The following is a 25,428-nucleotide window of genomic DNA, read 5'->3' on the forward strand; positions in this document are numbered from 1 at the left end:
ACTCTGCATACTAACTCACTGCCCACTTTCTCTATATTTAGGACTGCTTGTCATTCCATACTTTTGTCTGATAAGTGTGCTTCTAGCACACGAAAGCTTACATTCGGAATAAAACTTTGTTCTACCACAAATTTTGTTAGTCTTTAAGGTGCTCCTGGATTCTTTTCTTCTGCTCTGGATACTGAAGCATGTTGACATGGTCTGGGCTGCGTGCACACAGATCTTTTTCTCCACCTTCGCACCCAACTCTCATGGGCCACTTTCCACATTTTTCCAGTCCTCAACTCCTGCTTTCTCAAACCATTTCCACTACATTCCTTTGGGGAAGAATGCAGTCAGCAAGCTGCCTGGGTGGGAATGGGTACATTTTGAGGGGCTTGAGTCGCATCCACACTGGAGCCTTTTTCTTTCAGCAGCCCCTTGTTACTGCTGGTTTCCCCACTGTGTTGCTAGAGGACTTTTTGCAGTTTCTGTTTTTAATTGCTGTAACACCGTGGCAATGACATCTCTTTTTTTGAAGATCCTGAAAAAGTTGTCTGGTGGCATGATGGGGAGGAAATGCAGGGAATATGGAGGTCGAAAGAGGAAAGTGTGCAGAAACTCTCACGTAGATGCTCTACTGCCAATACTTCTCCCTCTGCATTTGCCATAGCAATGAATGCCTAACAGTGAAGCCTCACCATATGGATGTAGCCATAGCATTTTAAATACAGGCGTGTAAGGCAGCTGAAAGATTACTTCTTCTGAATCTCTGTAAGACACTGGTCCATTTTTTTTTAAATCCTGAAGCGCCAGTCAGAAAGTAGCACCTTTATTAAGATGAACTAAAACATCATAAAACCAACTAAAACAAGCTTTAAAACTTGTTCACTGCTTTTATAATATTTTAATAAGTTCACTGGAACTCTCCTTCTGGCTAGGTGTTTGGGGAGGAGAGAGAAAAAAAATGTTCATGATATCCTACTGGCTCTAAGAAAGAAAAAGGTATTTCTTCCACTGCCACCCAAGTTTCCTGTCTATGTTGACCATGTTCACAGGGTCAGTTACCCCATCCTTCTATTGCTCTTTTCCTTTCCAAGATGTGTAGAGCAAAATGGGCGCAACCACTGAAAGTTTCTCCAGCACAGACTCCACTGAAATAAATACCCGGGGGGGGGGGCGTGTTGCCACTTTTGTGGACTGAGCCAGTGGTTTGCCGGGCTGTCAAGAGGATTTGTTTCTCTAAGACTGGCTGATGGCAGTTCCCTGTTTGATCTGTGTCCCAGCCATCTCTCTTCAAGCACAAAGGTGGTGGGGAGCTTACCATGTGAAAATCCTTCCCCCCTGTGACGTTGGCTGTGTGAATGCACTTGGAGAGGCACAATGATGAACAGATGCCATTAAGGGTGGGAGGAGTGAGCGGAGACTCAGGGAGGGACTGGCAGAAACTAGAGGGATGGTAGGAAACGGTCGGTCCCTGTTTGGACAAGAATGGCAGTGCCTCAGCCGAACCTGTCCTGCTGGTTGTTCTCTGCAGGGCTGGCTGCAAGATCATCCTGAACAGCATTCTCAGCGGGGAATGGGAAGCATAACTTCAGCTGCAAGTTAGCCTGTAGCACCTGCAGGCCTTTTCCATTGAAGTTTTGGGCTTTCAGCTTGGCAGGTGTTAACTGACAAGGTGGGGAGGCGCCAGGAAGGTGTTTGAGCTCTGCCTCCTCTCTGGGGCAGATGTTAGAAGGGTGCCTCCAGCTGTCCCGTTCAGATTGCCTTTGTAGAGCATTTCAATTGCTGAGGTTGCATGAGTTCGTGTTTCTGGAACTGAGGGGGAGGCTCTGGCTCTGAGCAGGCAAGTCCCTGGGAGCGGGGGAAGCCCTTTCTCAGCTTTTCTTAGCACCAGCACCACGGGGCTGAGGCACATCCTCCTGGTCCCAAGCAATCAGATGCTTGGAGTTTTGTCTATATTTGGTAACCCTCCTAGGGGCTGTGCCTCATCCACAGGCATTTGGCATCCGGGATGGAAAATTTCACTTGTGGTATTGCCATGGAAACAAGCAGAGCCATGGAAGAGATTTACCCTGAATAGGGAAGGCCCTCGTTCCCATCGCTTTGCCAGGGTTTGTTCAGGTCCCCTCGGGGAGCCTGCACAAACCGCAGGCAGAGAGAAGCCAGTTTTCTGCTCCTGCAATGTGCCCAGCTCTGGAAGGGGGGGTTGGGACAAAATGCATTGTAGGGCTCTGTGGCCGTATGCTTCTGCCGCAGCTAGTGGCCATGTTTCTGCCCCATCTCCCTTCAAGGGGGCTGCTCCATTTTTTCTGGCTTCCAGATTTCTCTGGTACCTGGGACTGCTTGTCACGTGTTTGTGGGAATCTCACCCGTCCCCAAAGATCTCTTCAGTTCATTGTCTAAACGATGATGCCGGTGACACTGCAGAGAGCAAAAGAGCTCCAGGTGGTTTCCCCTTCCTCAGATCTCTCCAGCGGCTCTAAAAATTGGTGCTGCTCCTCCAAGGAACACCAGCTGCTGCAAGATGTGGCGTTGTGCTAACAGTCATGACAATTTGTGCCCTCGCAACTTGGTTGCTGCACTGTTTGCCACTTTCAGGAGGTAAATAAGGCAGAGAGGAATCTGTTAAATAAATAACTACATAAACTGCTGCATTCTTTTGCCACGGAGCTGGCTGCCAGGAATCCTTGTTTCTGCTGCTGCACGGAGGCCACGGTGCTCTAGGATCTCGTAGGGATGATGCTTGCTGGCCCCTTGGCTTGGCGCCGTTATGGCAGAGCTGGAATTAGGTGTTGGCATGCATCTTGGAAAGCTTGGCTGGTGGACCTGAAGGGAATCTTCCTTCTGGCAAGGGTTTATCTATAACCTGCCAAACAAATGAAGGCCCAGAGATGGTCAAATCTGAGTGGCCATCCTTGGCCAGCTTTTCCCACATGTTCTTCCCCCCTGGACTCTCCAGTTGGGCTCAGAGAGGTATGTTGTGTGTGACCCCATCTCGGGTGCTTGGTTGCATTCAGTTTTCCTCCTCAGCGCTGGCGGCTGGATATTACAAGCTGTCAGACAGACTGAGCATCTGACTAATCGTGACCTACATTCTGTTTGAACATTGGCAGTGACTTTCAGAATGAACATGACAAAGAAACCTCCACTGCTGAGGGGCAGCAGGAAGGGCCGACCTACTGCTCCCGACCCACTGGTTTTCTCCTCTTTTTTTGGTGCTCTTTTCTGATTTGGGAGACTGTGTTCAACTTTGGCTTTATTAGGCACATCCCGATGAGGCCAAGGGACTGGAACTCTACCATAGGGCAAATGTACCTCAGATAGCCTTGCGGTGGGCAGACAGTCATGCCAGCTAGCCTTCTGGTGTCTCTGCTCATTTTGTAAAACAATGAGATTTGGACAGAGCTTTTGGCCACTTGCGATGTTGAGTTTGGCCATGCAAATGCACATGTTCAGCCCCATCTCTTGAGGATGTGGATCTGTGCACCAGGGCCTTGAGCAGTCTGTGCGCTTGCAGAGTGTACAGGATGGGTGTCTACAGCTGGGATTGCCTCCTCTTGCCTGGTCCAGAAACTTTGGACATCCAGCTGGGCAAAGCCAAGGCCTGAGTCCTGTACACGTGGGTCCAGTAAAATGCAAAGCCCCTTGAAGTTAGAGTCACAGGAATTCAAAGTGCCAAGTTCCTCCTATGCCTTCAGCCCCTCACTCTGTGGCAGATGAGCAGGGGACCATGTTCCGAATTGCGGGATCAGTCCAAATGAGGAGTCCTAATGAGGAAAAATGAGCAATGTCCTCTTCATTGCCTGCATGGAATGAGATGGCAGCCAGTGGCTAGTGGAAAGTGGAACATGGTTCGCTGTATCACTTTGACACTGTATTGACTAAGCGTTGGATCGTTCCTTTTCAGGGTCCAAGGCAGCCTCCCTCACCCAATCCTCTTATTTTATTTACCTAAAGTTTGCCTTTTTATCTGAGACTTGAGGTAGATTACAAAATTAGGGGGAGAATTGCAATACAGAAAAACAATTTAAGACATACCATAAACAACTTAACAAACTGGATTGTACAAATTAGATAAACAATGGAAATACAAACAAGGCAGTGTATACAATAAATTATGCAGGAGACTGTTCTCCCCTTCATAAAAATGCCCCCCCCCAAACAGTTCTGTTTAAACTGTCTACAGAAAGAAACAACCGCAAGAACCTTCCTGGTTGGCTCAGCAGGCCACCCTCCAAAGTGGGAGCCACACAGAGAATACATGCAAATAATTGCCAGTCTTACCCATTTCTTGCACCTTTTGATGACTTTACTCAGATTAGCACAAAAGGTGCAGCGGGGCATTTTGGGAGAGGTAGTCCAGTATATATGTGGTGACCAGCACCTTGAACTACACTGAGGAATTAATTGGTAACCCCGGTAGAAACTGCAGAACAGATGTGACATGCATACTTCACCTCGATCCCCCAGCAGTGGAACTGCTGTGTTGTGTACCAGCTGAAGCTTCCGAGTTCTCTTCATGGCAGACCCATGTAGAGTGTGTTACAATACACTAGCCTTGCAGTGACCGTGGCATTGTTCCATGTGGTGAGTTCAAGATAGGGATCCATCTGCTAGGGTATAAATGAGGATGGAAGGAAGCTTTTTTTCTTGTTTTAAGCTGGATTAACTTCTCCAGCAATAATGCTGGTTATATTATAACTCCTTGGCTCTTAACCAAGTCAGCAAGGGTCAGTTGAACCCATCAGAGGAAGGGCGCACAGTGCCCTTCAAGAACATGTGGAGAAGGCACCACAAGGGTGGCCAGCTGGTAGACATGGATGGCTGCATTGGTCCCTGTTTACCAGTGAGTTGGTTAAAGGGCACAGGGGATTTGAGGTGGGGGCTGAGAGAGGCTGTTTGATGTGGGAGACTGATGTGTTGCAATGTACTATAAACCAATGTTCCCTCTAAGCTGTGGAGTCTTGTGAACAGAAATTCTACTTTGTGAGCTACTAGCATTAAAGTTGTAAACTACTAGCGTTAAAGTTGTGAGCTGCTGCATACATTAGTTTGCTCTGGAGCCATATTTTGTGAGCTAAGACAAAAATGTGTGAGCCAGAGGCTAAAAAACTGTGAGCTAGCTCACACTAGCTCAGCTTAGAGGGAACAGTGCTATAAACTTGCACCAATATCAGGTAATTCCCACTTAAACTATTTCCTTACCTGTCTGAACCTTTGACCCTCCCTCACCAAACCCAAAAGTCCAGTAGCACCTTAAAGACTAACACAGTTTGTAGCAGGGTATGAGCTTTTGTGAGTCACTACTCACTTCTTCAGATATCTTTAGAAATGCTATTTTAGGTATCTGAAGAAGGGAGCAGTGACTCATGAGAGCTCATACCCTGCTACAAATTTTGTTAGTCTTTAAGGTGCCACTGGGCTCTTGCTCATTTCTGCTGCCACAGAGAGACAAACATAGCTACTCCAGCTATGATTTACATCCAGTATGTGTAACTGCTAATTCTTGGAACAACAAAATTTGAGTCCAGGGGCACCTGTAAGACCAAGGCCGAGGTCAGATGCACATAAACTGACGAGATGGGCATGGATGAAAGCCAGATGCATGTCGGATTTTATGCGGTTGTCCAAACATCAGCATCTGGCAATGGTCATTGGCTCGTTCGTGTCCCGAACTGCCATGACTGAGACGCGGACTTTTTTGCTAGTACATTAAATCCGGAATAAGAATGCTTCCGACGACTCTCACATGTACTTTCTATGTTTGAACGCTCCATTGTAGCCGACTCGTCACAAGCGCACATGCGCTTCCCTGTGAGAGCCCACTCCAAATGATATCATTGCGCCACCAATTGTTGACTCAGCCTTCCAACCTTCCAAGGTCGGTAAAATATGTACCCAGCTTGCTGTGGGGGGGAAGTATAGATGACTGGGAAAGGCAATGGCAAACCACCCCGTAAAAGGTCTGCCATGAAAACTTTGTGAAAGCAGCGTCACCCCAGAGTTGAAAACGACTGGTGCTTGCACAGGGGACCTTTCCTAAATGGGGGGGGAGGCAGATCGCCCACCTTTGCTGTCTCCCTGCCAGGGGAGGAAGATGACCCGCCAGGCGGAGAGGCAGCAAAGAGAGTTGCCGTGCTCCCCCCCCCCATTTAAACACCACGGCGGGGTGTTTAAATGGGGGGGAGGAAGATCCCCCACCTATGCTGTCTCCTCGCCAGGTGGAGAGACAGCAAAGAGAGTTGCTGTGCTCCCCCCCATTTAAACACCACATTGGGGTGTTTAAATGGTGGGGGGAGGAAGATCACCCACCTTTGCTGTCTCCCCACCAGGCGGAGAGACAGCAAAGAGAGTTGCTGTTCTCCCCCCCATTTAAACACCCCATTGGGGTGTTTAAATGGAGGGGGGAGGAAGATCACCCACCTTTGCTGTCTCCCCGCCAGGCGGAGAGGCAGCAAAGAGAGTTGCTGTGCTCCCACCCATTTAAACACCACGTTGGGGTGTTTAAATGGGAGGGGGGAGGAAGATCACCCACCTTTGCTGTCTCCCTGCCAGGTGGAGAGACAGCAAAGAGAGTTGCTGTGCTCCCACCCATTTAAACACCACGTTGGGGTGTTTAAATGGGAGGGGGGAGGAAGATCACCCACCTTTGCTGTCTCCCTGCCAGGTGGAGAGACAGCAAAGAGAGTTGCTGTGCTCCCCCCCCCCCATTTAAACACCACGTTGGGGTGTTTAAATGGAAGGGGGAGGAAGATCACTCACCTTTGCTGTCTCCCCGCCAGGCAGAGAGACAGCAAAGAGAGTTGCCGTGCTACCCCCCCCCCCCATTTAAATACCACGTCAGGGTGTTTAAATGGAGGGGGGAGGAAGATCACCCACCTTTGCTGTCTCCCCGCCAGGCGGAGAGACAGCAAAGAGAGGTGCCGTGCTCCCCCCCCCATTTAAACACCATGATGGGGTGTTTAAATGGGGGGGGGAGTAAGATCACCCACCTTTGTTGTCTCCCCTGCCAAGCGGAGAGACAGCAAAGAGAGCTCCTGGGGTTCCCCTTCCTTTCTGGGTGTTTAAATGGGGGGGGGGGTGCAGATCACCCACCTTTTCTGCCACCTTTAAAAATAAAAGCCAAGCACAATATCCCACGGTACTGCACTTGCGCGAGTGTGGAATGCCATCTCAAAAAATGAGGTCCAGTTGAGACCTCTGATCAACCAGCGACGGGACCAACGCTGCTTAGAACTGAAGGATGGAGGGATGTCTGATCAGGAAATTTGTTGTAAAAAAGCTGCGGGGTATAATAGTGACGGGTTAGGGATGGATTTAATGGTGAGTGTAACCGCGGCCCAACAAAGTTTTATACAAGGTATAAGCTTTAGTGTGCAGGCACACTTCCTCAGATACAGTGAAAGAGAATTCTTGGTTTATGATGAGACTCACACCCACCCTTTTTACATCAACTCCTCACCTCTCCCATCTCACTGAGATTTACACTTGAAAGACTCATGGTCAGAGATTTTTTTGTAGCAGGAATTCCTTTGCATATTGGACCACACACCCTTGATGTATCCAATCCTCCTGTAACTCACAGTAGGCCCTGTACTAAAAGCCCTGTAAGCTCTTGGAGAATTGGCTACATTAGGGGTGTGTGACCTAATATGCAAAGCAGTTCCTGCTACAAAGTCACACCACAGCTTGGTTTCCCACCTGCTACCAGAATTGGAGGATCTCCTAATGTTTTGGGGGAATATTAGCTCTTAAGAAGACTTTGGCTTGCGAGAGGCGGTAACGGGGTCTTTATACCAGGACTGATCCTTTGAGAACTCTCAGAATTAATCAGACTGTTGCTTAACCAAGGGAGGTTGTTTTATTAATAGAAAATAACAAAGTAATCCACACATACAGAAAATTGATTCACACTGGAAACAAAACAAGCTTAACAGAAAATACATGGATGAGAAGGATATAGCAGGGATTTAGGAGAAATATAGTTACCATTCAGAGGTCCAGGAGTCCATGAAGCAGAAGATATGGAAAGTAGCCCAAACAGAGTTTGGGGGTGCAAGGCTGTAGCAGGACATGACAACACACACTAACCATGTCCAGAGTGTCTCCTTAAACAAGCAAAAACATACCCTCGAGGTATGTCTGGGTGTGTTAAGTGGTTTATACAATAGTTTGATGGGATTTCCATTGTGTGGTGAGGGTAAGTTCAATGTTTCCCAGGAGCTAGATACAAAAGTGTAATGTTCTATGTTTGCTCAGAGAATGGGGCCAGGAGATGAGTTTTGGGTGTAAGCAGGAACTGTTAAAATGGTTTTTTTTAAATGTAATTTGTCCAAGAAGGTCAGAATGCTAATGTCTGCTGATGATCCTAGATTGCTGAAGAGAAAAGGCTGCCCAGTGGTGGGGATGGCCCATTGACAGGATTAGGAAGGGAGGACCCAAAGGTGTTGGATTTTTGTGATAAGAAGGAATTTTACCTTTCCTGTGGGCTCCACAATAGACACAAATATTTCTTTTGTTTTTGAAGGGGGGAAAACCTGTAGTCTGGAGACACCCTAGAGCCACCTCCCAAAATAGCAAGTCAGACTTGTGCATTGCTGCTAGGAACTATTTTGTTTGGTCCTTCTCCATCTTGGTTTATATTGCGCACTTCCAGACCACACTCTGGCTCACTCCTAACCCAAATATGGCTGGCACTTGTACATTAAGAGAATCGGGGGTGAAAGATTATGAGAGATGTCTTTTTTCCCAGTGTGCCTTTTGCAGGAGTATATAGGGGGCCTTACACACCTCTCAGCCTTCCTCATAGAATTTCCCAGTATGGATATTCCCTTTAGTTATCCATCTGAAGAAGTAGGCTGTGACTCACAAAAGTTCACTTGAAATTAATATTATTAGTCTTTAAGGTGCCACTGGACTTTTGTTTTATTATGGATGAAGCAAACTCATCTGAAGAGCTTAGCGTGGTGTAGTGGTTACAGTGTAGGGGTGTAAATTTTGTTTCTTATTTCTTTTGTAAAGTTCAAGTCTACTAGGAGCCCCCCTCCCCCAATTCAGGATTTCTGAGAAATTCCAGATCCCATTCCCGGCAAAGTATTCAGATCTGAGATTTTTTTGAAATCCCAAATTTTGGGGGGTCCAATGGACCAAGATGGGGAAAAGCAGGAGTGGTAAAGCCACAAAACAAAGCTGAGCAGTTGGAGCACCCTTCTCTCAGCCGTCTTCCCTGATCTTTTCTGCAGTCCCTTTAAACCCAGCTGGTTTAAAAGAACTGCAGAAGATGGGAGTGGGGGGAAGACAGCTGAGAGGCCAGCAGTATCTCTGCCTCTCAGCTGTTTCCCTGAATCTTCCTGCTTCCCAAAAATACCCAGGATTTTTTGGGGGAGGGTTATCGCCCCCCCCCCTCAAAAAAATCCCAGACACTTTTGGGATGCTGATTTTTTTGGGTATACTTTTGGCTCAGGAAGACCTGAATGCATACCCCTATTACAGTGTCAGACTGTAATCAGGGAGAACCAGGTTCTAATCCCCACTCCGTGGTGGAAGCTTGCTGGGTAACCTTGGGCCAGGCACATACTCTCAGCCTAGTCTACATCACAGGGTTGTGGCGAGGATGAAATGGAGGAGAGGGGAACAATGAAAGCCACTTTGGGTTCCCATTGGAGAGGAACACAGGGTGCAAATGAAGCAGTAGATGAAAGATTCAGAGTTCTGGTTATGACCTTTTAAGGCCTTGAGCTGTCTGGGACTGACATGTCTGCAGGACCACCTCCTCCATTATATCCCTGGAAGAGCATTACACTCTACTGGTAATAACTTGCTGGTGTTCCCTGGCCCTAAAGAGGTCTGGCTGTTTCCAATGAGAGCCAGGTGGAACTCTCTGCCAGATGACACCAGGGCCCTGCAGGCAGGGCTGGATTAAATCCTGTGGAGGCCCCTAGGCAGTCAAAATCTTGGGGGGCCCCTCGCAAATTTATCTCCGAGTTGGAGCACCCGCCCCACTGCCTGTGCCCCTTGCTGCAAACAGCAGGAACCAGTGGCTAAAAAGGCATTCCCCCATTTTCATGCCACTGCTCTCTCCAGGCTCTTCCCACCCCGCTCCTGCCTCCCCCATTCTCCCCTCAGCCCCATTTTCCCCACTGCCGCTCTCCCCGCGGCCCCATTTTCCCCACTGCCGCTCTCCCTGGACTTTCCCTGCCTCCCCCACTCTTCCCACGGTTCCATTTTTGCTGCTGCTGCTTCCCCCAGGCTCTTCCCACCCTCAAGAGCATGAGAGCGAGCTGGGGCCAGGCAGCTGGCCGCTGGAAAAAGCAGCCAAGCCTCCACGGCCCCCCACAAAAAAATTATATGCCCTGATCCCCCCACCACCACTCAGAAATTTCTGGCTACAAGGCTGAGCCTGCAGCAAAAGCAGCCTCCAGCTCCCCCCAGGAGTTGGCTGGCCTGGCGCTGCAAGATGCAGAAGAGGGGCTGAGGAGCTACTGAAGGCAGGCGAGCCTGACGGAGCTGGCTTGCCTGGCTGGCTTTCTCACTTTTTTTGCTGCAGGCAATTTGGATTTCTACTTGGGGGGGGGGGGAAGTGTCCTGTGCCCGCTGCCCACCACTCAACCAGAGCCCAGACGGAGTTTTGCAATGGCTTCCCTTTCCTCCCCATCTGACTTGGCTGAAAGTGCCTTGCGAGCCCGGTGAGCGCAGAAGCGGTTTTCTCTCACTCCAGAGATGTGTTTCCCTGAGGCTGGGTCGGCAGATGGGGAGGAGGCGGGGCAGGTGGACAAAGAAGGAAACAACGGGGAGGGATCAGGTGAAGAGGGATGCGGATGAACAGGGAAGCAACAACGAGGGAAGCGACGGGAAGGGAGGGGGCAGGCGGATGAAGGGGGAAGCAACGGGGAGGAGGCAAGGCAGGCAAGCTGAGGGGAAGGGGCTGACGGAGAGAGAGGCAAACTAGCCGCCGGGGGAAACTGGGGTGGGGTGAGAGCTGGCCCCGGGGCCCCTAAAGTCACGGGGCCCATAGGCAAGTGCCTCCTTTGCCTAATTGTTAATCCGGCCCTGCCTGTGGGGACCATATGCAATTCCGCAGGGCCTGCAAGGCAGAGATGTTCTGCCAGGCTTTTGCTTGAGGACAGCAATGGTTGCCTAGCTGGCACCTTCATTCTCCATTCCTCTGAGCCCCCCCCCCCCAACATGATGCCCAACAATCTGGAATAAGAACAAAATTACTAGGGCACCATCGGGGTTTGTTAAATGTTTTTAACTTAAATTGTCCTATTGGTTTTAAATGTATGTATTGTTTTATATTGTTAATGTACATCAGCTAGAGCCCAGCACTAGCCAGGATGGAGCAATTAATTAATTTTATTATTATTAACAACAACAACAGTAATGCAAGCCCATCAGAATCAAGCAGCCCTCCCTCACACACTCAGTACTGAATGCTTTTGGTGTTTGATTCTTCTAGGGCTGGATTTTCACTTGCTTTGTGAGCACTTTTGAGTTCAAATCCAAAAGAAGCTCTGCGAAGGGGGATCAGACAGCATTTTGTGAGGCATTTTGCTGGGCCTGGCTGTAGAGGAAGTCAGTCGCCTATGAAACTCCCAGGGTGTCCCTAAGCAAGCCACCGTCTCCCTAGCCTGAATTTTCATTAGGCCTGTTGAATGGCTGGAGCCCTGCTCTGAGGACCACAGGCAGAAGTTCGGCTCTAATCCGTGTAAACAGGAAGAGAACGTCTTCGGGGACTCCTTAAGCCAAGCCAACATCCAGCTGAAAAATCTGTCTATCTCTTGTCAGACTTGAAATGAAGGAAGACAGGGGGAGCCCTCAACAGCAGACTAGCCATGCCTCCCCTGCCTGTTTGCTGGCTGGCATCTCGGATGGGGACAAACATGAGGAGGAGGAGAAGGAGGAAGCACAAGCTTCAGGAATGGTGGACTTCAGCTTTGCTTTTGTCCAGTGAGGCAGTGCAGCTTTGTAGTGAAGCCAATCCAGGCCGAAAACAAATGGACCGGGGGTGGGGGGTGGGGAATGGGACACTGCTTTCACGTTTTGGCTGAAGCTGCTCTAAGCAGCCTTGTCAATGCTTCCCTGTTTTTCTCCCTTCAGTGTGGATTTTACTTTACGCAATGCCTGGCATCCTCTAAGTCTTTCCATCGCTCTGGAAACCCATAATCTCTGTTTCCCACTGTTTGCGATGTACTTGTGTTGGTTGCCAAGGACTGAACTGTTCTATAATGGTATTTCATGTCTCTCCACTTGGAAAATGAGTTTCCAAGACGTTTGGTGCAGATGCTGCTGTTGGTTGGGTCCCACCCCCCACCCCAAGAGAAAGAGGCAGATACAGAATCATGAAAGTTGGTACCCTTTCTTGGACCAATATATGCCAATACAGGTTTGCAAGTTTTGTGTGTCTTTTATTTTTGCTTCCGCTTTTTCCAACAATTCTCCTCTCAGGGGCTTTCATGACTTGCTTGCTTTTATCACTAGCTGTTGCTGTGCACAGACCAGGCTGGGGCTGCTTTGCACCCAACAATAACAAAAAAGCCACCCCACATCCACATTCTGCACTCAAAAGTTAATTGGGCAAATCTGCCCATGTTTGCTTGCTTTACTTCCCAAATAAAGGTTTTCAAAGCATTAGGTTTATTTGTTTTTGCCAAGAACGCAGGGAATGGAAGGAGCAACTGGTCTGGAGAGAACGTGGACAGTTTGGCCTCAGAGGCAAAAGGCATTTAGCAACTTTACAGAAGGGGGAAGGTGCTTCCTGACAAATGGGAGCCCTGCGACTGCTGAGATTTCACCAACACTGGTGTCCTGGAACCACAAGCAACAGTTAGAAACATTTAAATGCCCAAATTGGCCCCAGATTCTGCACTCATTCCACCATTCAAAAGGCTGGAAGAAGTTCTTTTTAAAAGTTCAGAGGCTGGTAGCACCTTAGTCTATGTTAGTCTGTGCCACTTTGAATAAATGAACATAATGCTGTGAATAGCCCTTGAGATTCTCAGAACCATGGAGATGTCGGCTTCTTGATAAAGCAGTTTGCATGGGAAACGTGGAATATCAGCTGACGATCACGTAGAAGAAGAGTCTTTTTTAGGATCAACTTACACTTGAGGAGGACTCCATCTTATTTTGAACATTGGGTGCAATGATATAGAAGCAAAGCATTCCTGAGCACGCCTTTTTGAGGACTGTTGGGGTCCTTCCATTATTTGGACACTTATAATAATCATTGGATATCGCTGGACCTTTTGCTAAGTTGTTCATGATATATGTTGGTTGAGACAATAGAAGAGGTTTTGGTATATATTGCTTTATCAGTGGGCTGATATTTCACAGTTGTTTTTCTGTTCTGTTTGTGCACTGTGCTGCCACTTTGTTTTGCCTTTATTTCAGCATGAGCTTCTGTAAGCCAGACCTTTGGTGTGTGGCCTTGGTTGGTGGCAGTTGCTCAAAAACAAAGCAGGTGATAGTTGCCTTTTGTTGGTCCAACTTCTGTAGTTATTGAGGGTGGGGTGAGAGAGAGCACTGCTGTATTCAGAGAACTTTTGGGGCAGGGTATTAGTAGTCTGCTCTCAGCTTTGTGTATTTGTAAAGCTGATTCCTGCAGCCATATGCATACTTACTTCTGAGTAAGTCGCATTGAACCCAGGGGGCATTACTTCCAAGTATACCTGCTTGGGGTGTGGCCAAACCTTTTATTATGACAGAGACAGCAGAGTTAATGAGAAATGCCAACATTTGAGCCATCCTGTTCTATTGCCTAGTCATAACCTTCTTTGGCCTCTAGAGTATATAGTTGTCATAAGTTCCAGATTTTGAGACTACATTATTATGCAGATTGTACATAAGGAATTGCTTAGTCTGTTTAGTCCAGTGACCTTTGCACCATTCAGTAAAGGGATTGTAATCCTCATCTTCGTATTTCTGGACCTGTTTGTTTTCATAGGCAAGAGTTCTGGGGTGGTTAGGTCTCACCTATTGTGTTCAGTTTGAGGCACCACAATTAAGAAGGATATGAACAAGCTGGAATGTGTCCAGAGGAGGGCAATGAAGATAGTGGGGAGGGACGGTGGCTCAGTGGTAGAGCATCTGCTTGGGAAGCAGAAGGTCCCAGGTTCAATCCCCGGCATCTCCAAAAAAAGGGTCCAGGCAAATAGGTGTGAAAAACCTCAGCTTGAGAAGAGCCGCTGCCAGTCTGAGAAGACAATACTGACTTTGATGGACCAAGGGTCTGATTCAGTATAAGGCAGCTTCATATGTTCATATGTTCATAGTGAGGGGTCTGGAGACCCAAGTCCTATGAGGAAAGGCTGAAGTAGCTGGGTATGTTAGCTTGGAGAGGAGATGACTGAGAGGTGGTATGATAACCATCTTCAGGTACTTGAAGGGCTGTCAAACAGAGGATGGTGCAGAGTTGTTTTCTGTTGCCTCAGAAAATCGGACCAGAACCAATGAGTTGAAATTGAATTAAAAGAGTTTTCAGCTAAACATTAGAAAGAACACCCTGACAGAACGGTTCTTCAGAGGAACAGGCTTCTTCAGAAGGTGGTGGGCTCTCCTTCTCTGGAGATTTTTAAACAGAGGCTAAATAGACATCTGATAGCAATGCTGATTCTGTGAACATAAGGGGAGGTATTTGTGAATTTCTTGCATTGTGCAGGGGGGTTGGACTAATGACCCAGAAGGTCCCTTCCAACTCTATGCTTCTGTGATCTGCAACCAAGGAAAGGGGGCAAGGGCCTTTCAGAGCACTGAGCAGCCCCTGCCTGGGTTTCTCTCTTCTCTCTGCCACACCCCACCAGCAGCATACAGCCTCCTCCTGTACTCAGGCCCTGCCAGTGTTGTTGTTGTTTACCAAACTACCCTCCTTTCTTAGCAGCAGAGTTTCTTAATGCTCTGTTACATAGAGGTGTTTATGATCATTCCATGCCATTGCAGTAGAGCAGCCAATGAAAGGCAGCCAGTTTTTAGCCAGCGGTGCATCTGAGGCAGCTGAGAATGAGCCTGTCTTCTTTAGTATCTGGGCCACTGGAGCACAAGGTGCCTTTTGATCTATATCCACTGGCATCCAGGTCACCTTCTCTTTAAGGTGTAAAGGAAGTAAGCAGTCTTTGGACCAGCACATTTCTGTCTCTGGTTTGTGGCTTGCTGGATCTAGGGCTTTTTTGTAGAAAAAGTCCAGCAGGAACTCATTTGCATATTAGGCCACACCCCAGCATCACCATTGTTTCATGCCAGGCTTTTTTTGTGGAAGCAGCCAGCAGGAATCATTTGCATATTAGGCCACACCCCCTGACACCAAGCCAGCCGGAACTGCTTTCCTGTGTGTTCCTGCTCAAAAAAAGCTATCTGGATCCATCCATCTTCAGTGTCTTTACTTTCATTCATCACTGTCAGTAAAACCTACTCGAGGGGCAGAGCTCTGGAAGAATCTGCCTCTGATTTGGATGTACATTTCACATCTTGAGACAAAAGCAAGGGGTGTCTGATAGGATGTCTGACATTGAGAAGGATGAACAGGGGCTTTCTGGTCATCCCCTCTCTGGGAACTGATGTGGTATTGCTGCTGCTGCCTTCGATCCCCTCCCCTGCTGCCTCGCTGGGCTTTCTCATCTCACCAGCTGCTTGCTGCAGGCCGCTGACCCTCCGAACAGCCACCCCCTGGGCTTATCAAAAGGAGAGGCTCACAAACAGGAAATGCTTTCCCAGTGTGCGGCAGAGCTCAGGCGCTGGGCTTTGTCTCCTAGTACACCCAGGATTAGCCACAGCAAAAACAACAATCCCAGGCTGGGGTCAAGAACCCTTCTTTGACCCACTCGGATGGCTGGGAGCTCGGACGAAACAGAGAGGGCTGAACTAGAAAACGTCCCACAGAAGAACACCACACCTTTCCAACTACGCAGAGTTGCTGGTGTTTGAGGGGACAGCTGTCAAAACCTCTTCTTGTTTCCTTTTTGATAGGAACGGGGGTCTGCCCCCCAGTGCTGGATTAAACCCTGTGGAGGCCCCTAGGTAGTCAAAATCTTGGACCCCTCCTCACAAATTATATCAGAGTCAGAGCGGGCCCTGTCACCCATGGACCCCACTGCACCCTGCAGGCGCCTTCTCAAAAGCCCCTTTGACAAAGCTGCAGGGGAGAGGCAGAGAGAGGCAAACTTGGTGACAATGCCAGCAGCCACTGTACCAGGCAAGTCGAGCAAAGAGCAGCTCAGTTGCTGGCTGTGCATAGAGGCTGCGAAGGTTGCAAGCAGGGGGGAAACGGGGGGAAAGCCAACCCTGGGCCCCTAAAGGTGTGGGGGCCTATAGGCCAGTGCCTACTTGGCCTAATTGTTAATCCATCTCTGCTGCCCCCTTATGTGGGGCTTGTCAGGTTCTTCTCTTGAGCCGAAGCTGGCTGGCACCAGGTCTTATATGTTGCTTTCCTCCGATAGCATTTCTCAGGTCTCCCACCGTTTGCAGGAAGTTCTCCTCCTTCCAGTGAGCATTTCTGAAAGCCAGATGACTAGAAGGCAACAGTCAACTGTTCTGGGCCATCAGCTGCTGCCGCTGCTCCAAACATGGCAAAGCTCACTCTACATTTTTTTGCCAACCCCTTTGCCAGCTGGGGCTTATATTTGATGACCTTTCCAGATTGATGAAGTCTGAAAATGTTGGCACTGAAGTCAGTCTTTGGCCAACTGAAATGATTAGTATACCGATTTCAGATTTGACAAACCTGATTTCAGTCTGCTTCCTATTAATTGGGGGAGGGTGGTCAGTACTAATGCAGTGTCTTCCCAGTGGTGTTTCAAGGAACCCTCCAGAGTTCTTTGGAGTTCTTGTTCTTACCAAAGGGGCTCTTTGGTAAGAACAGCAGTATGGGCAGCAACTGCCTTCCTCTGCAGCACAAGGCTGCGTTCTCTGGATAACTGGATCACAACAGACCTGTGGCCAGCTCTCCACATGGCTTGTGTGCCATAATTATGCTCCCTCGAATGCTCAACATTTGCTAGCAGAGGGTTAAAATGAATAGTCATAGAATGAAGATTGTGGTCAGACAGGAAGCAACATCTTGGTTGCAAACTCTTTGTATTTTGGGTTCAGGCAACATCATTAAGGCCTTTTCAAACAAGAACATGGCTTTTTGCTTTGAACGGGAACATCTTGTGCAGACACCTCACTGAAATAAGTGGGGGCATCAAAGAACTTCTGAAGGAGGAAGATGCGGATGGCTTGTGATCTGAGGTCTTGGTTTCCCCCTGGGAACTGAGCTCCGTTGCAAGGGGTTGCATCTTCAGGAAACTGCTTGGCAGGAAGGGAGTTTTCCCTGCCCCTCCCCACACATGCACACACCACACACTCGGCTTCCCAATTCCAGAGAGCTGATTTATTGACTTATTGAGTAATAGCTGGTCTTTGTAGCTTTGATTGTTTTGCATTTTTTAATTTCAGTTTTTTAAAATTTATGGGTCAGAGAGGGATTATGTACACACAATGGTTACTTCCACAAAGATGTCTTGCTTCGCCCTGGCTTCCGTGTTTTCTGATGTCGATCTACTAGTTTCCAGGATTTTTTAAAAAGTTCCTCCTTATTTTCATTGTAGAATTTAAAGGGGAAAAGGTACAGCCTGCATCTTTTCTCTTGAAACTCCACAGTAAAAAGGATTATAGAGTTATTTTTTTTAAAATGAATGTTGGGAACTACTGAAACATGGCAATAGATTGTTTTAATGTTATAACCTTGTAATTCCTGGTTGTTGTTTTTTTTTAAAAAGAAACCTCTGGTGGAAGGGAGAGTCTTGGCCATGTTGAGCTGAGGCAAGGGAAACATGGGAAAACCTACTGCATGGATTTATTTTTAAAAATTCTGTGGGTGCTCAGTTGCCACTGCAAATTGCTCTGCAGGAGTAAGAGCTAACAGAGAATTGTCTCCGTGTGGAAGCAGCCAGTGAAATGAGCCTCAGATACATTTTAGAAACAGTTGTATATTTAATAAAGAAACTTGCCAAAGTCTAGTGAGTCTGCAGTAAAGCAAGACGCTGGAGTGTCAGAGCCAATCACTGGCTGGGTTTGGTGGGCGAAGCCTTTCTCATCTCCTCTGTGGAATAGATTTGGGAAACGCAGGCTAGATTCTATATGTGGAGAGAAGAACAGACCAAGGTAACAATGAAGGAACTAAGTAGTGGGAAGTCTGGAGCTTTCACAGTGTGTGAGCAGCTACTGCCCTCAGTGATGGATGGTGTCTAGTTGGCTGGGTGATGACCATGTTCACTATAAAGGGAGCGTCAGATTGGAAGGGTAGTGGGCAGGCAGACAGCACTGGAGGGTATCAGTTGCGCAAATACTTTCTTCGAGGCTTGAGAGACATCAAAGGAAAAGTGGGAGGGGTCTCCCTGCTCTGCTGTTAAAAGCTATGCTTGGGCAAAAAGAAAACCTAGTTCAGGGAGAATGAGTGCTCTTCCTCTACCTTTTACTATCAGGGAGTCTGGTGCCAATTAACTAGGTCAGGCCAAATTAGGGAATTGACTCTCAAGTCCTGTATGTTCCCCAAGGGGCCTGCAACCATTGTGGAAGGGGAAGGGGTATAGTCTGAGCTGTAGCACCGAAATTTTATAATTTATAATGGTTTAACTGTTTATTTAATTTTAACTTAATTTTATGAATGTAATCTAACTATTTAATTGTTTTATAGTAAGGATTGTATTTTACTGTAATCATGGTGCATGCCATGTCTTGTTAGCCACCCTGAGCTTGCCTTTGGCGGGGGAGGGCGGGATACAAAAATAAATTTATTAGTAGTAGTAGTAGTAGTAGTAGAGTGAGATATCACATGCAGCCCATTTGCTTGACTGCCATTCCAGGATAGGGTCTTCTCAGTTGTGGCACCAAAATTATAGAATTCCCTCCACAGGAAGATTCAGTATCCCTCTATCATTGTATTCTATCAGCAGGTGAACCTTTTTCCTGTGTTTTTAAAAAAATATTGCCTCACTGGCCTTCCTTCCCATTTGTGTTTCCTTTTAAACTGTTTTATATATGTGTGTGTTTTAATGTTTCTGACTGTTCATCGTCCTTAGTGGCCCTCAGTTGGATGGAAAGGCAACATGAACACCTAAATAAAATAAAATGCTGAGCAGTGCTGCCTTCAGGTCAGGAACTGAGGCTGGCTGCCTCCCGAAGTCCAAGGTGTTGAAAAACCTCTGTTTTGCTGCTGTGGTGACTGTGTGCTCCCTCTTCTCAGAGACGACTCAAAGACCAGCCCTGCTGTCAAGAAGTCCGCTGCCACCACAGCCATTGACTACGCTGAACTGTTACAACACTTCGAGAAGGTCCAGAACAAACACTTGCAGGTCCGGCACCAGCGAGCCAACAGGGGAGAGACCCTGGACCGGAGAGCAATCCTCTAGAGGCTCAGTCCGGAGCACCAGAAGAGCCTGGGAGCAACATTGGATGCTGTGGTATTAACCAGGTGGCAGCTGCTGGCCCCTATATGCTGCTATAATTGCATGGTTGAGGAGGAACAGCAGAACTGGCTTGTGGTGAGCGAATGCAGTTGCCCCGTATGGAGAACTTTACATGCTCTCCGGACAAAGTTTACTACAGGGATGGGGGAAGGAGGAGCTCCGACCCACCCTCCAGCATGCGTTTTCTTCCGGCAGTGGGGCAAAGTCCTGGACTTCACTGGTGCCTTCCCTTGTGACAGTCACCTGATGGTCACAGTCTTGCCAGGGCGGCGGGCGGGGGGTGGGGGAGGCAGAGGGAGGATTTTTGTGCTGCTTCTCATCAGAGAGGAGAGAGAGCATGCAGGAAACTCACCCTCTGCCTCTCTCTCCCAGCTGATCTGACCATGCATATGAGAGAGGAGCAAGGCTCTCAGGTTGCAAAGATTGGAGCACTTAACACCCCCCCTCCCCAAGACTTGCACTCATCGACTGCCTGTGGTTAATTCCCACCAAGCCCCCCCAATCACATATATGGACTGCTCAGCCTTAACCTCCAGCTAAATCCATGTATGTATATATAGATCTCTATAGATGAACAAGATTTCTACACTGAGAACCTTTGTACTAGTGTCAAACTTCCCTTATTGAAATAAAAGTAAGATGGCAAAACCCTCACAGAGGGGGTGCTTGATATTTGGGTGTGTGCATCCCTTCCTATGCAGCTGCAGCGCTGGCCGGACACATGGACACTGATATTGTTAGACTTCAGTATGCGGTCCTATCCTGAGCATATCAGCCAGGCTGTGACATTCTAAAAGCCAAGCACATAGCAGCTATCATGAAACCATGCTTAGTGTTTAGAAGTTTCCTAGGACCTGCAGTTATCTAACACCAGGCTAGTCCAGAATACTAAATCTAAAAAGGTAATGGTAGTCAGTCCCCTGTGCAAGCACCAAGTCATTACCGACCCATGGGGCGACGTCACATCATGACGCTTTCACAGTACTTTTTACAGGGTGGTCTTCTCCTTCCCCAGTCATCTACACATTACCCTCAGCAAGCTGGATACTTGTTTTACCGACCTCGGAAGGATGGAATGCTGAGTCAACCTTGAGCTGGCTACCTGAACCCAGCTTCCGCCGGGATTGACCTCAGGTCATGAGCAGAGCTTGGACTGCTGTACTGCAGCTTACCACTCTGCACTAGAGGACTATCTAGCCCTGGAAAGGGAAAGCGCAGGGCTCCATACTTGCAGGGCAAGGGACACATATATTTTATTGGGGAATCCAGCATGAGCTGAAAACCCATCACTGTGATATGCCGAATTTATATCTGTAGAAATTTTTTTAATGACTTGTGAGATTATACGTATGGGAAGGCAGCCAGAGGTTTAGTTTCCACTGGGCCTGCAGAAATTACCTTTACACTCTAGACTGTGTGAATATGTCTCAGATCCTGGATTGAAGTAAAGGAGTGAAGAGTCTGGCGCAAAAGTTGATCTGTGGCCTCTTCTTTCCCTCTTGATTATGTTGTAAAGAATCCTGGGTGAGGAAGTGGTGAGTTTGCAAAACAGCAAGACTGGCTGTTGCATGGACAACGGTCAAGCCCACATCATGGAGACCCCCAATCATATTTCATTTCTGGAATAAATGTTAGAAAAAAACCCCAGAGCAAATGCCCTTCAGATGCCTGCAGTGATGTGCAGAGGGGTCACACAAAGAACTTAGGATTGTGTTGCCTCCTACAATGGAGCCAATCAACTGAACATTGTTGGTGGTGAAGTGTTGTTCAAGAGGAAGTCTTAGTAGACCTCTACATGGAGTGTTTTGTTACAGTATTGGCTGATAGGAGAGGGGCTGTGGTGAAGCCCTTGTTTTGTACACAGAAGGTCCCAGTTAAGAGCATCTCTGGCAGTAGGAAAGTCCTTTCTCTGTCCAAGACTTTGGGAGTCAAGAGTACATGGGTCAGGGGCAATGCTCCCTCTAAGCTGTGGAGTCTTGTGAGCAAAAAATTCTACTTTGTGAGCTACTGGCGTTAAAGTTGCGAGCCAGTTATTTGATACTGCATAAATTAGTTTGTTCTGGGGCTATCCTTCCTAAGACAAAAATGTGTGGAGGCTAAATGCCAGTGAGCTAGCTCACACTAATTCAGCTTAGAGGGAACACTAGTCAGGGGTTTAACTGTGCATCGAAAAGTTTCATGCCTTCCCACAATGCACAGAGAGATAAACCAAAGGTCCCCCATTTCACGAGGACTGAGCTCTGAGGACAGTCTCTATAACGTCTCACAGTGTGTGTGTGTGGGGGGGGGGGTCTTCTGTTCTGGGCTTGTTGGAACATGGAATCATCCTCCTTTCTCACACAGTCAACAAATAGCCTAGGAGTTTTCCTGGCTCCAGAGAGGATTTTTAAATAGATGCTGTTTCATAAGCCATCAGTTGTGTGTTCCCCAAACTGAACTTTGCCTCCAGGCTCTGAGGAGATAAGGAACGTTCTACCCACCAACTAATCCAAAAGGTAAATTTGAAGTGGAGAAATGTCTTTCTTGCCCCCACAATTGATACTGGGACACAACAAACCAGCCATTTCACTCTTCCTTCTAGTGGGCCTTGAATCAGGAAAATGCTTTAGCAGTGCCAGTTTCTGGGCCCAAAGGGAAGCTTTTCTCCCTCCACATTCACCAGGTAAAGGGAGGGTGAGCAAACTGGAGCCCCTGAAAAAAGGTGGGGGCAAAATTAGCCTTCATAAGCTCTGGGCATAGCTGCCCAGCAATTTCTGGAGCTCCAGGAAAGCGTAGAGGCCTGTCACAATTTTCGCATGACAGTTGTTGGCACTATCCCAACTGTTTTAGGGAGGGAAGTGCACTCAAAAGCTGGGACCATCTCCTGGTTGCTCTGAGGGCTGTGTATCTGGTACGCCATGCTGAGGATGCCGTGGTTCTGGATGGCAATTCCCATTCCCAGTAGTTGGCCAGAGGCAGACATTCTCCTGACACCCCTTGCTCTGGTTTCTCGCCAGAACAAACTTGGGAAAATAGGATATTGTGGGACAGTCGTCTTCTCTCCCTGTATTTGAAATGCCCTGACCTGGATAGCCCAAGCTAGCTCAGTTTCATCAGATCTCAGAAGCTAAGCAGGCTTGGCACTGGCCAGTATTTGGATGGGAGACTTCCAAGTTATACCAGGATTGTGACGCAGAGGTGGGCAATGGCAACCCTCCTTTGAACATCTCTTGCTTTAGAAACCCTATGCAAGTCATCCGTGGCTTGATGACACTTTCTGTCACATTTGAAACACAAGTTTTTCATCTGCCTTTAATGTCAGTGGTTAAGTGTGTGCATCTACAGCCCCTCCACCAAGACAAGACCTGCTTTTGAATGTCTTTCTGGCACCTCCGTAACAGCCGGTCTTTGTATTCCCCCAACTGTTGCTTCGGTTCAGCTCTTCACAATCTTCAGCTTATTACCGAAAAGCCAACTCCTGAGTTGTGCTTAGCCTAGACTGGTAGCTGCAGGATTGCACCCTCAGCGTGGTTTCTGCATGTGGCTCTCCCAGTAAAGAAGACACCAGCCTTTATAATCTGGGTATAGAAGTTAACAATTCAAAGTGCAAGGTTTCTCCCAGTACTTTGTTGTAGGATACAGTATTTCAATATGGTCCTAAGGATTCTCCAGTGTAGGAAATCCCAGGATCATCCTGTACTTTGATTCATGCACACATTAACAGCGTGCTCTGGCAGGGAATTCTGAAGACTGGCTCCCTATTACTTCATTGCCAAGCTATTGCATAAAACAGACTTTCCAGATTACTGAAGCAGAGGTGTACTTTTCCCTCTTATGCCTGAAAGGGTCTGTGAAAGATAAAATACAGCTGCCTGCCTTCTGTGTTACTGAGCGTGGCTGTGCATTGGAGGCACAGCGACACATATGATACTGAAGCCTTATACTTGAATTGGACCCTTGGTCCACAAAGGTCAGCCTTGTCCACTGTGACTGGCAGAAGCTCCCCAGGGTCTTAGGTCTGGGTCTGTCACATCCCTTCCTACCTGACCCTGACTCAACAGGAAGGCCTGTTCTCTGCAGTGGAAGCAAGTGAATGACTCAATCACAGTCTATGCAGGAGAAACAATCAGTCAGTCAGGAGTGTCATCACCCCCTCACCCCCCCCCCCCGCAAGCCAGCTGCAATCTAGGAAAGATTCTGCAGCCAGTACATCTTAGCCTCAGTTTTTCTGTGTTTCCAGGTTAGAAGTCACCTTGGGACATTAAGCAATCACTTGATAAGCGCTTTGCAGCAAAAATAGTCTCTTCTGCCTGTCCAGCAGGAGCTATTAGGGCTAGTCCACTCCCGCCAGAGTTCGACGCAAGTGGGCGAGCAAACCTTGCCATCTGCCGAAGAGCGCTGTGGGCCTCTGAAGCCTGCACAGCTCCCGGCCGCCCAGTCTGTTCCTTTACCCCTTCTTCGGCATCAAACCGCCCCCCCCCCCATCGCCACAGTCTAATGAACGGGTCTGGCAGCCTGTCTGCCAAGGAGCGGGGGCGTCACGGCAGCGGGGTGGGAGGGAGCCGCCCGTCTGGTAGGGGGACGAATCCCGTAGCTGCTCGACTGTGATGCGGGAGGCGAGGGGAGGGAGGCAATCCGGATTCATTCACCTCCACTGAGGGGGCGCGGCGCTGGGGATGCAGGGACGAGCAGCGGCCGGCTTGGCGGAGGAGCCCTCGGGGAGCTGCAAGCCGGCCTCCCCCACAAGCGGGCAAAGCCCCTGCGGGCAGCCGCAGTAGCCGCGCCTCGTCACCAGCAGCAGAGCCCAGCTGCGGCCCCGTCCGGGCCGCTGCGCTCCGCGGGCCTTCCTTGGGAAGGAGCTGCCCTCTCGCCTGCCTGCCTTCCTTCCCGCCTTCCTTCCCTCCCGCTTTGAGCCGCCGCCTGCGGCCCGCCCCCTCCCTCCCGCACCGCCCACGTGACTGGCGCCCCCCCCCCCTCCTCGCTCTGCTCTCGGATTCCGGCTCGCTCCTTCGGCCGCCTGCTCCGAGCCCCGCCGTGCAAGCCGCTCGGCTCCATTGTGCCCGCCCGGGCTCCCTCTTCGACGGGGGCTGGCGGCGGGCGCCGAGGCGGCGTTTGTCTCTCTGCGCCCGACGCCCTTCGGCCCGCACCGCCATGGCTCGCGCCGCGGGGCGCAGCGGAGCCTCCAGAGCCTGAAAGAGGCGCGCCGCGGAACGAGGCGCGGCGGCTGCTGCTGCTGCTGTGGGGAGCCAGCCTAGGGGGGGCCTCGCGTCGGCGCCTCGCTGCCCTTCCTCCCCTCCTCCCCTCCCAGCCCGCCGCGGGGTCGCCGCCGCCGCCGCTTCCCGTCCTCGCTGGCTGGCTGTGGGCACGATGGAGACGGCGGAGAAGGAGTGCGGCGCTCTGGGCGGCCTCTTCCAAGCCATCGTCAACGACATGAAGGTGAGGCTGGCGGGGGCTCGGGGGGGGGGCTGCCGCAGGAGGAGCGCTGCTGCTTCCAGCCCGGTAAACAACCCGGAGGGGGGGCGGCGCTGCCTCCTCCCGGCAGCATCTCGCAGCTGCTGCTCTTCGGTCGCCCCTGGCCCAGACGCTGGAATGGCGAGGCCGGGCGGGCTCCCCCGACGGCGGCTCCAGGCTTCCGCCCGCCATTGAAGTCGGTGGGCTCCCTTCAGGCGGCTTGGGGCTCCTGCAGTGGAAGACTACGCCCCCTTCCGACGCCATATGTGGGGCTGTCATTGCGAGGAAGCGGGTCGGGTGTGCGATGAGCCGAGGAGAAGGGGGTGGGGTGGTCAGCTGGAGCCGGCTTGCCTGGCGAACCCCGGGAGGGGGGGGGGGGGTTGCTCGGTTGCCTTCTCTTGATCAGGGAGTCCCCCAGGTGGTCTGCAGAGAAAGTGCTCCTGGGCGTGTGCAGAGAGCTTTCCTGGTACTGCTGAGTAGTTCGGGTGTCTTCTGTACAGGTTCCCCCCAAAGACAGCACTGAAACGCCACAGCTCACTAGATATTGTTAGGGAGGGAGGTGCTAATGGGTTGA

At 49.4% G+C, this 25,428-nt stretch overlaps 2 protein-coding genes across 5 annotated transcripts in view; both read left to right on the top strand.

Annotated features, from left to right (window-relative positions):
* Window positions 1–20,094, top strand: part of VAC14 (VAC14 component of PIKFYVE complex) — a 167,932-nt gene extending 147,838 nt beyond the window's left edge. Inside the window, exon 19 of the mRNA XM_060254122.1 lies at window positions 19,202–20,094. Coding sequence (XP_060110105.1) covers window positions 19,202–19,367 — 166 coding nt within the window. The 3' untranslated portion in view covers window positions 19,368–20,094. The remainder of the gene's footprint in view (window positions 1–19,201) is intronic.
* A 4,618-nt stretch (window positions 20,095–24,712) lies between these two features.
* MTSS2 (MTSS I-BAR domain containing 2) overlaps window positions 24,713–25,428 on the top strand; it is an 84,198-nt gene continuing 83,482 nt past the window's right edge. For all 4 annotated transcript variants that reach the window (XM_060253980.1, XM_060253981.1, XM_060253982.1 and 1 more), the window contains exon 1: window positions 24,713–24,839. In XM_060253980.1, coding sequence (XP_060109963.1) covers window positions 24,771–24,839 — 69 coding nt within the window. In that variant the 5' untranslated portion in view covers window positions 24,713–24,770. The remainder of the gene's footprint in view (window positions 24,840–25,428) is intronic.

The sequence above is a fragment of the Heteronotia binoei genome, chromosome 14, assembly GCF_032191835.1.
Source record: "Heteronotia binoei isolate CCM8104 ecotype False Entrance Well chromosome 14, APGP_CSIRO_Hbin_v1, whole genome shotgun sequence".
In the NCBI taxonomy this organism is placed as follows: domain Eukaryota; kingdom Metazoa; phylum Chordata; class Lepidosauria; order Squamata; family Gekkonidae; genus Heteronotia; species Heteronotia binoei.